The 15,127-nt window shown below is 45.5% G+C and overlaps 1 protein-coding gene across 1 annotated transcript; it reads right to left on the reverse strand.

The window, feature by feature from the left end:
* Positions 1-1,577: 1,577 nt before the first annotated feature.
* Positions 1,578-6,599, reverse strand: PROCR (protein C receptor, endothelial). Its single transcript, XM_005879770.2, has 4 exons — positions 6,262-6,599; positions 3,405-3,656; positions 2,792-3,070; positions 1,578-2,547 (listed from the first exon to the last, which is right to left on the reverse strand). Exons 1-4 carry the CDS (start codon positions 6,338-6,340, stop codon positions 2,432-2,434), a joined length of 726 nt encoding a protein of 241 aa, XP_005879832.1. The 5' UTR covers positions 6,341-6,599; the 3' UTR covers positions 1,578-2,431.
* Positions 6,600-15,127: the final 8,528 nt, after the last annotated feature.

The following is a 15,127-nucleotide window of genomic DNA, read 5'->3' on the forward strand; positions in this document are numbered from 1 at the left end:
CATTGATGTTTCTGTCCCTCTCTCTGATATCAATATAAATAAATAAATAAATAAATAAATAAATAAATAATACAATGATATGATCAAATCAATGGTTTTTTATTGTTATATAGAAGGTGAATCAGAACTCAGAGAAATTAGAGACCAGGAGAACAATTAGGAGGAGGCTATTGCCCTGGTCCAGACAAAATATTGAGAACATTTCTCAATTTGGAGACAGAGTGAGGTTGTCAATCACAGGTTGGGTGTTTTGGAGGCAGATGCTGAGATAGAGTTTGAGGTGCAAGATATTAACTAGGGGGAGGAAGCAGGATTGAACAGAGGGAAAAGTTAAACTGCAATATAGATCAGACATAGACCCAGTCAACTTGACAAGGAGCTCTGGAGTGACTATGGCTCATCAGAATTGTCCTGCAGTAGGCCAGAATGGCTGCACCTTTACATCCCTGCTTTGCTCAGTCAACAAATGAGGATGGCCCTTGTGTAGGACTGTTCTCTGTAGGTGAGGCATACCCTGAAGGAACTGAAACAGCAAGAAGCTATCTGCTGGCTATACTCCCTGTAACTGAACAGCAAGTTCCTTGAAGGTAGAAGTGGGTGGCACACTTCCATGCCTACCACAAAGAAAGAGATGAATTATAATACCTGGAACAAAAGCAATGGAGTGGAAAGGAGGGAATGGATTCTACAGATATTGTATTTTGTAGGTGGAGGATGAAGAGGGAGTAAACATAAGTTAACTCTGAGTCTTTACATTGATATGATTTGATGGTAATTCTGTTTAATTGATAGTAAACCACAGGAGAAAAAGAACAGGTTTGGGGAGAAAGATATGTTTATTTTGAATATGCTGACTCTAAAATGTCTACAGAATATTATGGTAGAGATGATTTTCAAGAATGAATGCATATGGGGATGGTCTGGAGATCAACAACAAGTGCTATACAGGGTGGGGCAAAATTAGGTTTACAATTGTTCATATGAAAAATAATACAATAATTAATAAATAATAATACAAGAATAAACTCTGCTTTACATACTCATAACTGTAAACTTACTTTTGCCCCACCCTGTATGTGAGTATACATATATCATATATATTCTTATTTAATATGCATAATGCCTCTATGAAGTAGGTATCTTTATTATACACTTTTTGTATATTTTATCATACCTTTTGTTTATGAAGAAATTGAGACTTTAAGAAGTTAAAATGCCTGGTGAAAGAAGTAAAACTCAAGTCTGTCTGATGACAAAACACATGCTCTCAGAAACAAGATTATATTGCTTCCCCATAGAAATCACCACAGATAGATGGTATTTGAAGCCATGCAAGTTAGTAGGTTGCCCAGAAAGATACAGTTTAAAGGGAAACAAAAGGAGCCCAAAAATGGAATTCTAAGGGAGCTAAAATTTCCAAGATAAATGGAGTAAGATGGTATAGGCAAAGGGATTGAACAGTTTTTAAAAATTAGAAGTATAGTATTTCAGAAGTTGGGGTAAAAATAGCTCTAGTCCACAAAGTGAAATGTGCAGATATCATGGAGGATGCAGTTTCCACAATTAGAGGTCATTGATGAGTTTGGACCAGTTTATTGAGATGTCAGACTGCAATGGTTGAAGAGCGCGTCGATAATAATAAAAGTGTAATATGCAAATTGACCAAACGGCCGAACAGTGGAATGACCGTCCGGACGACTGTCTGTATTACCTTCCGGACAAAGCCGGGGCTGCGAGGGCTGAGGCAGCCGGGGCTGCAAAGGCCTACTCTTGCATGAACTTCATGTATTGGGCCTCTAGTAGGAGATAAGGACATAGAAGCAAAGGATATAGGGTACTTTTCTAGAAAATTTTCAAAGTAGAGGAAATAATAATGCCTTATACATAAATAAGGAATGTATTACTATTATTGACTGATTATTTAATAACTCCTTGTTCCCATATTACTTGGATTTTACACTCCTACCATTTCTCTTGTTATTTCTTTCTACCTCCTTCATAGCATTGTCTCTTCCTATGGCTGACACATCTGCAGGCATTGAATGTTATTTATTTTGGTTTTGTGATGACTTGTTTTACTTGGTTATGTGATTCTGTCTGTCTTTGGAGGATGGGCCATAGACCCCACCATCACTACCACAACTCCATCATCTGTTTTTCACAAAGATAGACAAGCATTCACTTCTCAAACCAATGCAACGAAGCATGCAAGTTCTTAGTTTTCTAGTCAACCAAGTACTCCGTCTATCTAGCCTTCTCTCCTTCCCTCGCCCCAACTCTTGGTGGGCAGATCTGGAAGAAGAAAGCCGGTACTCCAAACATGGGATATCATGTCCCAAATGGGGAATATGTTTGGTTTTTCAGTGAGCTGAGGTTTTTCTTTGTCAGCCCCCATCAGTCCAGCCCTTCTCCAGAGGGGACTGGAGAGTAATTAACACAGCCGTCCACCTGTGCACAGGAAGATGCCTCCAGCCACACCACCGATGATGAAAGTGCCCAGCAGGATGCCCAGGACCAGCGAAGTGTAGGAGCGGCTTGTTTGGCTCCCTGGAGAACATGCAGAAAGTTAGCTTTAAGAACATACCCCCAAGGAATCTATGGTTTGAATCAAACCCCAAGGGATTTCTGCCCCAAAGGTAGGGGACTAGTTCACCAAGTGACTTAAGCTGTGTGTACTCTGTCCCAAACTCCCAGCCCTGGGAGTCCTGTTGCTCAAGGTCTCCATCCTTCAGGTCCATCCATTTGCCTGGAACCTACCCAACATACAGGCCCATGGCCAATCCCACCATACCTTTCAAGGTTTTCGTGGTGAGGTGTTCTTTCACGTACTGCACACAGGTGTTCTGCAGGAAATCCTGCAGGTCATACCGAGTACGATTGTAGGCGTTGAGCTGACGCAGGGTGTAGGTGACCACTGTAGAGCTGACCTGGGACCCTGCCACCCATGAGGCATCCTCTGGCTGGAAACTCACAAAAGAGCTCCCATTTACAGCCACTTCAAAGAAGGTATGGGCCCTAGAGCCCTCAGGAGGCAGCTCACAGCCCAGGAAGCAGCGAACGGTCAGAGGAACTGTGGAGGGGGATTCAGGGTCAAGGGGATGTGTGGAGAGGGTGCCAGGTGTAGGGATGTTCACCTGGGGGAAGTGAACTTTAGGGTTTCAGGGTGGGTCTACCTCAAGATCATGCCAGCAGGAGGAAGGCCTGACAGAAGGCTCGGACTCCTCTCCAGCCTCAAGCTCTTACCCAGCAATCAGTAAATGCCCGTGCCAGGGCACCACTGGGCTCCTGAGAGCCTCCCGTCCCCACAGGCCCACGCCCATGTGTGCCAGGTCCATCCACAAGACCCCTCTGGGAACCCACAGGTCCCCACCCCAGGCCACGCCCCCCAAGCGTGACCCACTCACAGGCCACGCCCCGCTCCTGGTGTACTAGCTGCACTATGCCTTGGAAGTTGCTCAGGTAGAGCCGCACGCTTCCCTCTGTGTGCGCCCAGCTCTGGGGCTCCTGCAAGGGGTGCAGCTGAAGAATCGTGATGTTGGAGTCCTGGCCTTCCAGCAAGTGCGTCAGCTGCCCCCCCAGCGACGCGTTGCCTTGGTACAACACTTGACCAGGGTGTGGGAAGTAGGAGATCTGGAGCATGTGGAGGTTCTGAGCACCTGGGGGCGGAAGTCAGTGCGTTGGTCCCTGGCTGGCCTGAGAGGGGCTGGCGTGGAATGGGTCGGCGAGTAGCCGGAGTTAATAACCCCGTCTCCAGAAGCCGGCCGCCCACCTTCTCGGCCCTTCATAAACTACAAAGTGTCCTCCCACCCTTCCTCCCATTTAATGCTCACAGTAACCCTGCCAGGAGGGGAGGACAGGGATTATTATCTTCATTTTACAAATGAGGAAACTGAGGCCAGAAGAGGAGAAGCCACTTGCCTGAGGGTAAGCCAGGCAGTCAGTGGAAGACCCACTCTGATCTCCCTTCTCTCTCTCACCCCCGCCCCCTCATTTCCAGCTGGTCAACAATTCCTGACCTACAATAAAAATCCCGATTCTGTCCCCTCTGCCACTGGCCTACTTCAGGCCTCATTGGTTCTCATCGGGACTGGGATAGTAACTTCTTTCCTCAAGCCCCTGCCCCTCATATTTCAGTTTCATCCCTTTTAATCTGATCTCCACCTGACCCGGAAATAAGGTTATGTCCTTCTGCTTAAAATCCTCCAGTGAAGCCCAACCTGGTTTGGCTCAGTGGATAGAGCGTCATCCTGCGGACTGAGGGTCCTAGGTTCGATTCCTGTCAGGGGCATATACCTCTTTGCAGGCTCAATACCCAGCCCTGGTCAGGAAGCATGCGGGAGGCACCCAATTGCTGTGTCTCTCTCACATCGATATTTCTCTCTCTCTGTCTCTCCCCCTCCCTTCCACTCTCTCTAAAAAAAAGCAATGGAAAAAACATCCTCAGGTGAGGATTAACAAAAAAATAAAAAAATGTAAAGTCCTCCAGTGACACACTCCCCTATCAATAACAACAACTACGGCCCGCGGGCCACATGCAAATACAAATATTGTATTTGTTCCCGTTTTGTTTTTTTACTTCAAAATAAGATATGTGCAGTGTGCATAGGAATTTGTTCATAGTTTTTTTTTAAACTATAGTCCGGCCCTCCAATGGTCTGAGGGACAGTGAACTGGCCCCCTGTTTAAAAAAGTTTGAGGACCCCTGAACAACAACAACAATAATAATAGCTATTGGGCTTATAATGACCTGGTCACTGTACACACATTATTATGTTATTTGTGCCTTCCTTCCTTTAACTTAATACAAGAGCTACTATTATTAACCCCAGTCCATACGGGAAACAGGCTAAAATGGTATAACAGAGCCAAGATTTGAATGCAAGCAGTCTGCATCTAGCATTCTTAGTCAGCCAGCTATACTGACTCCTTATAGGATATCTGTCCACAGAATCAAGTCCAAAGTCTTTAGCATGGATTTTAAGGGGACCAGGCCCCTGCTGCCTTTTTCAGTCTCTGCCCAGTGCTTGGCTGTATCAAACTCCTCATGCTGCCTTTTGACTGACATGTAAATAGCATGTCTGGGTTGCTCTGCTTCCTGGCAAACTTCTATTCATGCTTCAAGACCCAACGTGGTTGTTCTCTCCGTGGAGGAGTTTTCCTGATGCCTCTTCTCTTTATCCTTCCAGACAGTGGACCCATTTCAATGACCCGAGATTCCACATAACTGTCTGTAAACACACAGGCTACTATGGGCTCCTCTAGGCTACAGGTTCATATGGTTATCTCTACCTCCTACGCCTAGTAAGGGCCTGGCACAGACTTGGTGCCTAGAAAATGTCTGAGGAGGGAATGAGTCTGGGGTTGCAAATCTGTGCTGTGACCACGTTTGCATTTGAGAAGTGCTCTGTGTCTGCAGGTGTGAATAAGTACATCTGTGTGGATAACCTTAGACAGGTTCTTCACTGCTGTGTGCCCCCGTCTCCTCCTCTGTGAAATGGAGATAATATTACATCCCTTGTAGAGAGTTTGTGGGGGTTAAATGAGGCAACACATGCTTTAACCATAGTGAACCCTCATTGAATTCTGGTTATTATTCACTCCCTCTCAGAAGGGGAAACTAAAGCTATAGAGATTGTGGGAGAAAGAAGAGGCCCTGTGCAATTGCAATGAAGGGCAATCACCCCCCTTCTGTGCTTCCCCCACTTCAGGCAGCTGATCTCCTGAGTTCTCCCGCTGACAACAGCTTCTTTTTCCCCAGCTTCACCTCACCAACTGTCCCCAGTTTTCCTCCACTTTCTCTATTCTCCTTTTCTGCCTCACATACCTCAGCCCCAATCTTTCCCCAAGTATTCCCTCAGTTCTCCATGTCCTCCAATTCCTTTCATTTCTCATCTCATCTCTGGGTGTCTTCCCGTCTTCCCTAGATTCACCCCCATCCACCATCACCCTCAGCTCTCCTTCTCCAGACTTTACCCCATCCCCTCTCCCTAAGGCTAATTCCCTCAACGCTTCTACCAGTCCCTTTCCCATCTTTCCGGTGTTGTCCACCCCCACCACCAGCCTGCTCCGTCTTCCCCTCTCTCACCTGGCTTTGGAACACACACCAGTCCCCGGAGCCCTGCCTGCCCTATAGAGAGACCCAGCAGGCCACAATACAGACACGGTGAATAAGCTCTCCTCTGGTCTAGCCCACATACCCGAAGAGCCATCCTGAGGCAGGAGATGTGACCTCCCTCCCCCTCCCCCTCGGCCCCCACTCACCATCGGAAGTTTCCTGGATACAAAGGGCCCTGCCGGGCAGAATCAGTAGAAGCAGCAGTGGCAGCAATGTTCTCAACATCCTGGGACCTTGATCCCACCTGTACTCCTGGCTTTGGCAGGCTGGGGGCTCCCACTGACTGCAGCCTAGGGGAGTGAGGACCGCCTGGGAGGGGAGAAAGCTGAACGGAGGAGCTGGAAGGTGACCAGGGGGTGGGAGGAGGAAGAGGGCGTCAGGCCTTTAAAGTGTTATTCCAACCCGGCTCATTTCCTACTAGGGGGCCGGCCTCCTCTTGCCCGCCCCCAGCCCCGCCCTTCATCGAATTCTCCTGCCCAGACCTGCCTTTTCCCTTTTCCCTAAACCGCTTCTGAGGAACAGGGAGAGGCGGAAAAGGGGGAGCAGGGGCTTCCAGAAGTCCTGCCCTCGCTGAGTCAGGGGGTGGGGCATCTGTTTTCAATCAACTTAGAGCAGACTCTAGGGTGTAGGGACCAGCAGGTGACTGTTGAGGAGACCGAGGTCCAGAGAGGTTCAGGGACTTGCCCAAAGTTTATGCCTCATGGTGGTCACAGATCGGGAATTAGAATTGTTTTCCTGCATGCTGGCTACATTTTTATAAGGATTTGAAGTAAATAGTAATTACACAATCAGGGATCTTGCACTCAGAAATAGTCACGAGATGAGTATAGAGCAGCTCATTTATTTGTAATAGGAGATAGTTATGACCAATATAATTCTCAATAGAGGATTGATTATTTAAAGCAATAGTTTTTAAACTGAAGTCACAATCTTATTAGTGTAATATGCTAATTAGACCAGTCATCCTTCTGGATGTCCTTCCAGACCAAGCCAGGGCTTCGAGGGAAGCCTGGGTCCTGGGCGCCAGAAGGAAGCCGGTGCTGGCAGCCAGGGGGAAGGAAGGCCTACTATTGCACAAATTTCGTGCATCAGGCCTATAGTATTATAATTAATATCAGCTAATGGATGACTGAATAAGATAGTTATGATGTGCATAAATCTCCAAGAGTAAGTTGCAGGACATTATGTTCAGTTTGGAACTATTTATATGTCAACTACACACACAGCAACTAAACAACCTATTTCTTTATGGGAGTAAGTGAATCTGGAAGGACGTACTGTAAATATAGCAGTGGTTTACCTCCAGGGAGGGGCCTGAGACTAAGAATGTGTGTATGTGTGTGTGTGTGTGTGTGTGTGTGTGTGTGTGTGTGTGTGTGTGTGTGTTAGGGGTGGCAATCTTGTGAAAGGCTTTACACTCTAATTTGTGAAGGGTTTTATCACTCTATTGTTGGAGAATTTTGCATCTAGAATGTGATCATATGTCTCTTGTTGAATTAAAAATAGATTTTAAGTAATAAATTATTGCAGGAGAGTATCAGATCATTATGAGCTGATGTACTGAAATGAGCCATTGATAAGTAAATAAAGGAAGTGTGGCAAATACATATAGTATAATTCCATCTATTTTTACTTTAAAATTTTTCACAGATGTGTATATGTCTGGAAGGATTCTGTCAATAGAAATGATCTCTGGGGATGGGATTAGAGAGAAAGTGCTTGGGGGAGATTTTAACTTTTTATTCTATACACTGTTTCTTAGAGGGAAAGTTGATGTCATAGTGGAATCGGGGCAAACCCTGGACACATACCAGGTTCCTAGTCTCTAAATTGATTATATGTAAGAATGTCCACGCTCACCTCCTAGTTGTTGCAAACTAGCTTAGAAGTAACATCACAGTCCTTTTCCAGCTTACCAAAATAGTCTACTCAGAAGAACTGGGGCCTTGTTTTCCTGGTCTCAAGAAAAGTGGAAGAACTTAAATCAATGCCAATTATAGTCTTGCGTTTTATAAAAAAAACTAGTGGCCCAGTGCACGAAATCCGTGCACGTTAAAAGGGAATTAATTAGAGGAAATATTTTAATATTGCTATTTGCCCTTTCTCTGTAATAGAAGTGTCAGAAATGAAAGAAAATTAGTAAAATGTGTATGAAAATCTTCTTCCTGTCAGAGTCTGGGGCACGCCGTGGGACCCAGAGTCAAGTCCCTGCCCACCCATGTGCACCTCAAAATCACACGAGACCCAGACCCAGCCAGCCCCACCCCCGTCAAGCCCCGCCAGGCTAGGGGCGCAGTTTCAGGTCCCCTGGTCCGGCGCCGGGTATGAGGCACAGCCTCAGGGCCCCCGTCAAGCCCCACTGGGTGGGGGGCACAGCCTCAGGGCCCCCAGCACACCCTCAGGTCCCCTGGCCTGGTGCTGGGGCGGGGGTGCGGCCTGAGGTCCCCCATCAAGCCCTGCCGGGTGGGGGGCACGGCCTCAGGTCCCTGCTGATTGCTCGTTATGGCTCGTTACCGGAACCCTGCCTCCACTGTGGGTGCAGCCATCTTGTGGTGGTGTGATGGGGTGAGGGTCAATTTGCATATCACCTCTTTATTATATAGGATATTATGAAATATTTTATATGTGACGAATTATTTCATGCTTGAAGAATTTTATTACAAACATACACATCCCCACCACCCAGCATAAGAAATGAAATATTATCATTGAAACCTCCTGTGCACTCCTCCTCAATTGCACATCTCTCCCCTCTATCATCAAAGTAACCACTAATCATAAATTGCTATTTTTCATCCCCTTACATTTCTATATACTTATACTACACACATATATCTCTCTAAGCAATATATAGTATTTTGCATATTTTGAATTTTCTATAAATGGTATTGAAGTGCACAAATTCCTATGTAACTTGCTTCACCTAACATATAATAAAATTCATCCTTGTCATTATGTGTAGCTCCATTAATCTCCACTGCTTTATAGTATGCCTTTTTATAAGTATGCCACAATTCATTCATTCTCCTACTGTTAATCATTCAAGTTTTTTCCCAGTTTTTTGCTATTACAAACAAGCATGTCAAACTCAAAGGCTAACATGGGCCAAATAAACAAGATTTAAGTTTATGTGGGCTGTAATAAAACAAAAGCTTCAATTTTCATAAAAACGTAGGTTTATTTCAATGGAGACATGCTGAATTCAAAGGGCTGAAATAAATGAGTAATCGTTAACAAATAATAGAACATTTTGCCATGGCTGGTTTGGCTCAGTGGATAGAGCATCAGCCTGTGGACTGAAGGGTCCGGGTTCGATTCCGGTCAGGGGCACATGCCTGGGTTGCGGGCTTGATCCTCACTGGGGGATGTGCAGGAGGCATCCGGTCAGTGATTCTCTCTCATCATTGATGTTTCTGTCTCTCTCTTCCTCTCCCTTCCTCTCTGAAATCAACAAAGATATCTCTGTATATAAAATCTATATATATATATAAAAAGCTCATATGCACAGTGTCCCTGCGGGAGTTCAACTGGGAGACTGGGAGTTCGATTGCTCACTATGATGTGTGCTGACCACCAGTGGGTGGTGCGGAATGAAGGAAGGCCCTGGCCTGCAGCCGGCAGCCAGGGAAGGGAGGCCCTGGCTGGCAGTCAGAAGGAAGGCCCCAGCTGGCAGCCAGAAGACCCCAATTGGCCCTGATCGCTGGCCCGGCCTAGGGACCCTACCTGTGCACAAATTTCATGCACCAGGCCTCTAATATATATAAAATAGAACATTTTAATAAAAATTAATATATATACACATATATATATTTTATGTTAGAGACGAATGAAGAGGGAGAGAGAAATAGAAACATCCATGATGAGAGAGAATCATGGATCGGCTGCCTCCTGCAAGTCCCCCACTAGGGATTGAGCCCGCAACCCGGACATGTGCCCTTGAACGGAATTGAACCTGGGACCTTTCAATTCACAGGCCGACACTCTATCCACTGAGCCAAACCGGCTAGGGCTTAATATTTTTTCTTGAACGTTAACTTACCAGACACTGAATAACTGCACAAATTAATAAGAATAATGCAGGTTTTGGTTTTTTTTGTTCTCCGAAAGTGAAATATTTCCTGTTGCGCACACCAAACAAGTCAGTCAAAGACTAATGATGTGGCAATCGGCGAAGAAGGAATGACATGGAGACAGCGTTCAGTTGATCAGTTCTCTTTTTTATTGTCCTGTTACATCTATATTTATACTATTTGATCCCATAAGCATGCCTCTATAATTACATCATGGTATGTTTTGGGTAACGTTCTACAGTTCCTTGTTTCTTATCTGACCTTTGCCAAAAATCCTGTCTCTAGTTCTGTTGATTTTAATCTTGTCTAGGTTAATCTCTGTGTTCCATTACAAGGGCTATTCCAAGGTCACTGCTCTACTGATAGGCTACAAGGAAGTGACTGAAGGAGATTACTCTACCCAGTAAAGGTTATGTCCTCCCAGCCTCACTGCTTGCCTTCCCTGGGTCTGCCCTGTGTCGGTGGATCTCCAGAGGTATAGGCTTTGGTGCTTTCCCTGGTAAGCAGACCCCTGGGGATGTGGGCCCAACAAGTCCCAAATTTATTGCCAACAGTCTTAGTCCAAGTTCTTCATAAGTAGTACATGGTATTTCTGTAACACTAGGGAGATTCACTGATTTATTCTCTTCCTTAGTCCTGTTAATCCCTAACCTGGGGAAACAACCTTTCTCGGGGAGGTGGTCCTGTTGAAAACACATAGCACTAAGAGGGGGAGCAAACGTATGTCATATACGCCAGGTCCCTTGAAACATAAGCTGTGCAGATGTTTCTTCCCTGCAACGACTGTGTCAAGCAGCAAGGGTGGACCAGCTTCCGGCAGCTGAGTCATGGGGTATCTGCATCTTCAAGTTTACTAGATACTGCCAAACTATTTTACAAAATGTTTCGGCCAATTTACATTCCCAGTAGCGCACATGCATGGCCTTGCTCCAAACCCTTGCCAACTCTTGGTATTGTCAGATGGCTGGGTGCAAAATGGCACTTCATTTTGGTTTTGCTGATTCCTAGTTTGTGCATCTTTTTGCTTTGCCTTTTTTCTTCCTTGAGTGCTTGAAAGGTGCTTTGGGACAGAGGGTGATAAAGTATATGATTGAACCAATTTGAAATTCAGTGTTGTGAGTCTTTGATCTATGCAGGTAGGGCCTGGTTAACGGGTTAAATAGGGGCCACACCACCATCCACAGAGCTAGTTACAGAGAAGTCTTTTCCAACAGCTAAGATCTGTTTTGGTCAGAGGTGGCAACAGCAACCTCTTGCACATTTTAATTTCTTAATACAAGTTATTGTTATTCCATGTCCTAAGGGGGAGATGATCTCTGAAGGGACCACCCTTCTGAGTTGTTATCCCAGGTAACCTCTCATACTCCAGTGCCCTGAAAGTCAAACAGCAGAGACAACCATTATTATTATAGTTAACATTTATCATGTGCTGAGATAGTGTTAAGCTCTTTCCATAAATAATCTCACTTTTCTATATGCCAGCCCTGTGAGATGGGTTTCATTAACATCCTTTTTACTAATAAAGATACTGAAGCGCTGCGAGAGTAAATGACTTACCTAAGGTCACACAGCAAAAGCTATAATTTGAAGCCATGTGTCTCTGATACCAAAGTTTGTCATTTTAATCACCACGTAGTATCTCAAATATTTTGGGGGATCACAATCCATTAATATATTTTTGAATACATACATCCAACATGCTTGAATATTTATGTTATGTATAATATAAAACATGCCCAAAATTCATGCTAGTCCTTTCTCAATTCCTCTGGGGCAGAGAGCACAAGGATCATTTTTTTCCATGTTACAGATGAGGTTATTAAAGCCCAGAAAGTTTAAGTAACTTGCCTAACTCAGAGAGGAAGGGGGTATGGGATTGGGTACAGGGAGAGTGAAGAGAGTACTGGGGATAGGGAAGTTGGTGAGAGGGGGCAACTTGAAGGGTGTCGCTCTTTCTTCTTCTATCCCCAGGGTTGGGGATAAGGAAGAGAAGAGAAATGCTACAATTGGAGCCAGAGCCTATGCTGCATCTTGGAGGGGCAGATATCCACAGAGCAGAGTGGGAACAGGGCCAGCAGCTGAGATTTGACAGAGAGCTAAAGAATGAAGGTCCCACTGAGCAAAGGGAAGGAAGCAAGTGGTGGCATTTCCCACACCAGAGAGCACATGCTCAGGGAAGATAAGGGAGACAGGAAGCTGAGCAGGGCCAGTGGCTCGCAGCGCCAATGAGTGAGGAGAGAGGCCTTATCGGGGAGCCAAGCTGAGCCAGGGACTGGCAATGAGCCCAGCTGAACTTCAGAGGACCAGCCCTCTCCCTCTCCTGCTAGCTAGTGAAGATACACAGTTTAACCAAGCAGGGCCCAACTCAGATACCAACAAAGTGTGGTCCACAGATCACCTCCCCCTTAGGATGTGGAATAACAATAACGCGTATTGAGAATTTACAATGTGCAGGCCACAGTATTAAGTAAGCAGAGTGCATGTGTTTTATTCTCACTTGTGCCCTATGGAAAGTATGAAAAACAGCCATTATTCCCATGTTACAGATGAGGACACAGAGGCACAGAACAGTGAACTGACCCAACTAGTAAAAAACACAGTTGGGCCTCCAACCCAGGTGAGTGGACTCCAAAATATGCTTTCTTAATTCTTAGACCATCTTTTGAGGATAGATGAGATGACTCATACAAAGTGACAGAACACAGTACACATTTGGTGTGTGAGAGAGATAAGAAAGGAATTTGGCTTTGGGGCAGCAAACAGAACTGATCCTGCAGCAGGAAGAATGGAGGGTAGACACAAAGTACAAGTTTAATCTTACTCAAGATTTTCCCCTGTGGACACTAACACAGCCCAAGTTAAGAAACTTGACAAGAAGCCTCATAAAGTCGGGATGATTCCAGCTCTTGCCTGCCCAGCACCTAGTGGGAGCCTGGTACTCCAGACTTGACTTCTGCCTATCTTTCCAGACTTATCTTCTCATGTATTGCAGTCTCAGCCAATTCTGTTCCTCCTGGTTTCCTGGGCACAGAGCACATAAATGTTATCTCTTCACTTTATTTATCTTGTTTTTAGGCATGGCACAGAGAGGTTCCTAATTTAAGAAGTTCCCAATTTTATCAGTCTTTTCCATTAGTTCATGCTTTTTGTACCTTGTTGTGGATGAAAGGGGCCACATGCTAACCTGACAAGCTCAGGGAAGGCCTGCATGGCAGTCTTGAAAATTCAGAGACCTAAAGTAACCACAAAGGATGGTCTGAAATTAAACTGTAACTAAAAGCAGTTAAGGTGGGTAGTTTCATCCTCGGCCGGTATCTTCACCGACGAGGTCAACCTTTACCTTTACTTTAGCCTGTCTTTTTGTATCTATGATAATATATCCTTGAAATGTCTGGGTAAGTTGTAACTTCCCTTTTTCAGGGCCCCTTGGGGCACAATCTAATGTGCCTGGGTGCCAGGACAGACATCACAAATTCCTCCATTATTATTGTTATCACTAGAGGCCCAGTGCATGAATTCATGCACCAGTGGGGGTCCCTCGGCCTGGCCTGCACCCTCTCACAATCCGCGACCCCTTGGGGGATGTCAGAGAGCTGGTTTTGGCCCGATCCCCACAGGCCAGGCTGAGGGACCCCACCGGTGCAGGAATCCGTGCACTGGGCCTCTAGTATGCATATAAGATCTTTGGTTAATCCAGCCGTGGGCAAACTATGGCCCGCGGGCCAGATCCGGCCCGTTTGAAATGAATAAAACTAAAAAAAAAAAAAGACCGTACCCTTTTATGTAATGATGTTTACTTTGAATTTATATTAGTTCACACAAACACTCCATCCATGCTTTTGTTCCGGCCCTCCGGTCCAGTTTAAGAACCCATTGTGGCCCTCGAGTCAAAAAGTTTGCCTACTCCTGGGTTAATCTCTTCCTGCCTTTCCCCCTCCCCCCTTCCTTCTTAGATTCATCAGTCTGTCCCATGTTTCCATGCCTGTGGTTTCCACTCCTGCATTGAGCATCTGCTCCCTGGTGGTCAGTGAGCATCATAGCTACTGGATGGTCGGCTAAAATTAGATGAAAAACTGCCATTCTCTGGAGCATTATCCCAATCCATTGAGATACTGCTTCTGGGCAATTGTCGACAGTTTGGCTCAAATAAACTCACAAAAATTCTTTACAGGTTTGAATGTTTTTACGTTAACATTGTTTAAGAAATCTCTCTCTACCCTGGGATCCCTGTGCCACCACGTGTTGTGGATTGGCTTTCCCTTAATCACATCAAAGTTCATAGTATTCAAGGCCCGCTCAGCATCAGTGGCTGGAAGCTGACTGGGTGTAACCCATGGAGCGAGGAGAAGACATTCTCCTATTTATCTTCAAAAGCTTTATAGTTTTGTCTTTCACCTTTAAGTGTATGGCGTGAGGTAGAGGTCATGATTAGTTTCTCTTACGTGGATATCCAGTTGTCCCAGCACTGCTTATGGAAAGTCTGCTCCTCTTTCATGATCTCAGTGGCATCTCTGACTTACAGTGAACGTGTTTATTCTGCTTCAATGGCCTGGTTGTCCCTCCCTGCACCAATGCCACATTATTGCAATTAGTATAGGTATATAATTCATCTTCAAATCTTATGGATCACGTCTTCCCACTTTGTTCTTCAAGAGTGTTTTGGCTGGCTCTCTCCGCCCAGGGTTGCCACAGCCTCTGCCACTTTGGCTCAGTAGCCTAAAGAGGAAAAAGATAAAAAAAATAAAAGAAAGAAAGAGAAAAAGAGAGAGAGAGAGAAGGAAGGGAGGGAGGGAGGGAGGGAGGGAAGAAAAGAAGAGAGAGAGAGAGAGAGAGAGAGAGAGAGAGAGAGAGAATCCTCCTCGGAGAGCCCGCGGGAAAGTCACTTTTGCAGCCTGCCTGCGCCTGCTGCAGCCGCCACCCCCCCTGGGCCTCCCGCCTGGCT

This window comes from Myotis brandtii, unplaced genomic scaffold (genome assembly GCF_000412655.1).
Source record: "Myotis brandtii unplaced genomic scaffold, ASM41265v1 scaffold61, whole genome shotgun sequence".
NCBI classification, from domain to species: Eukaryota; Metazoa; Chordata; class Mammalia; order Chiroptera; family Vespertilionidae; genus Myotis; species Myotis brandtii.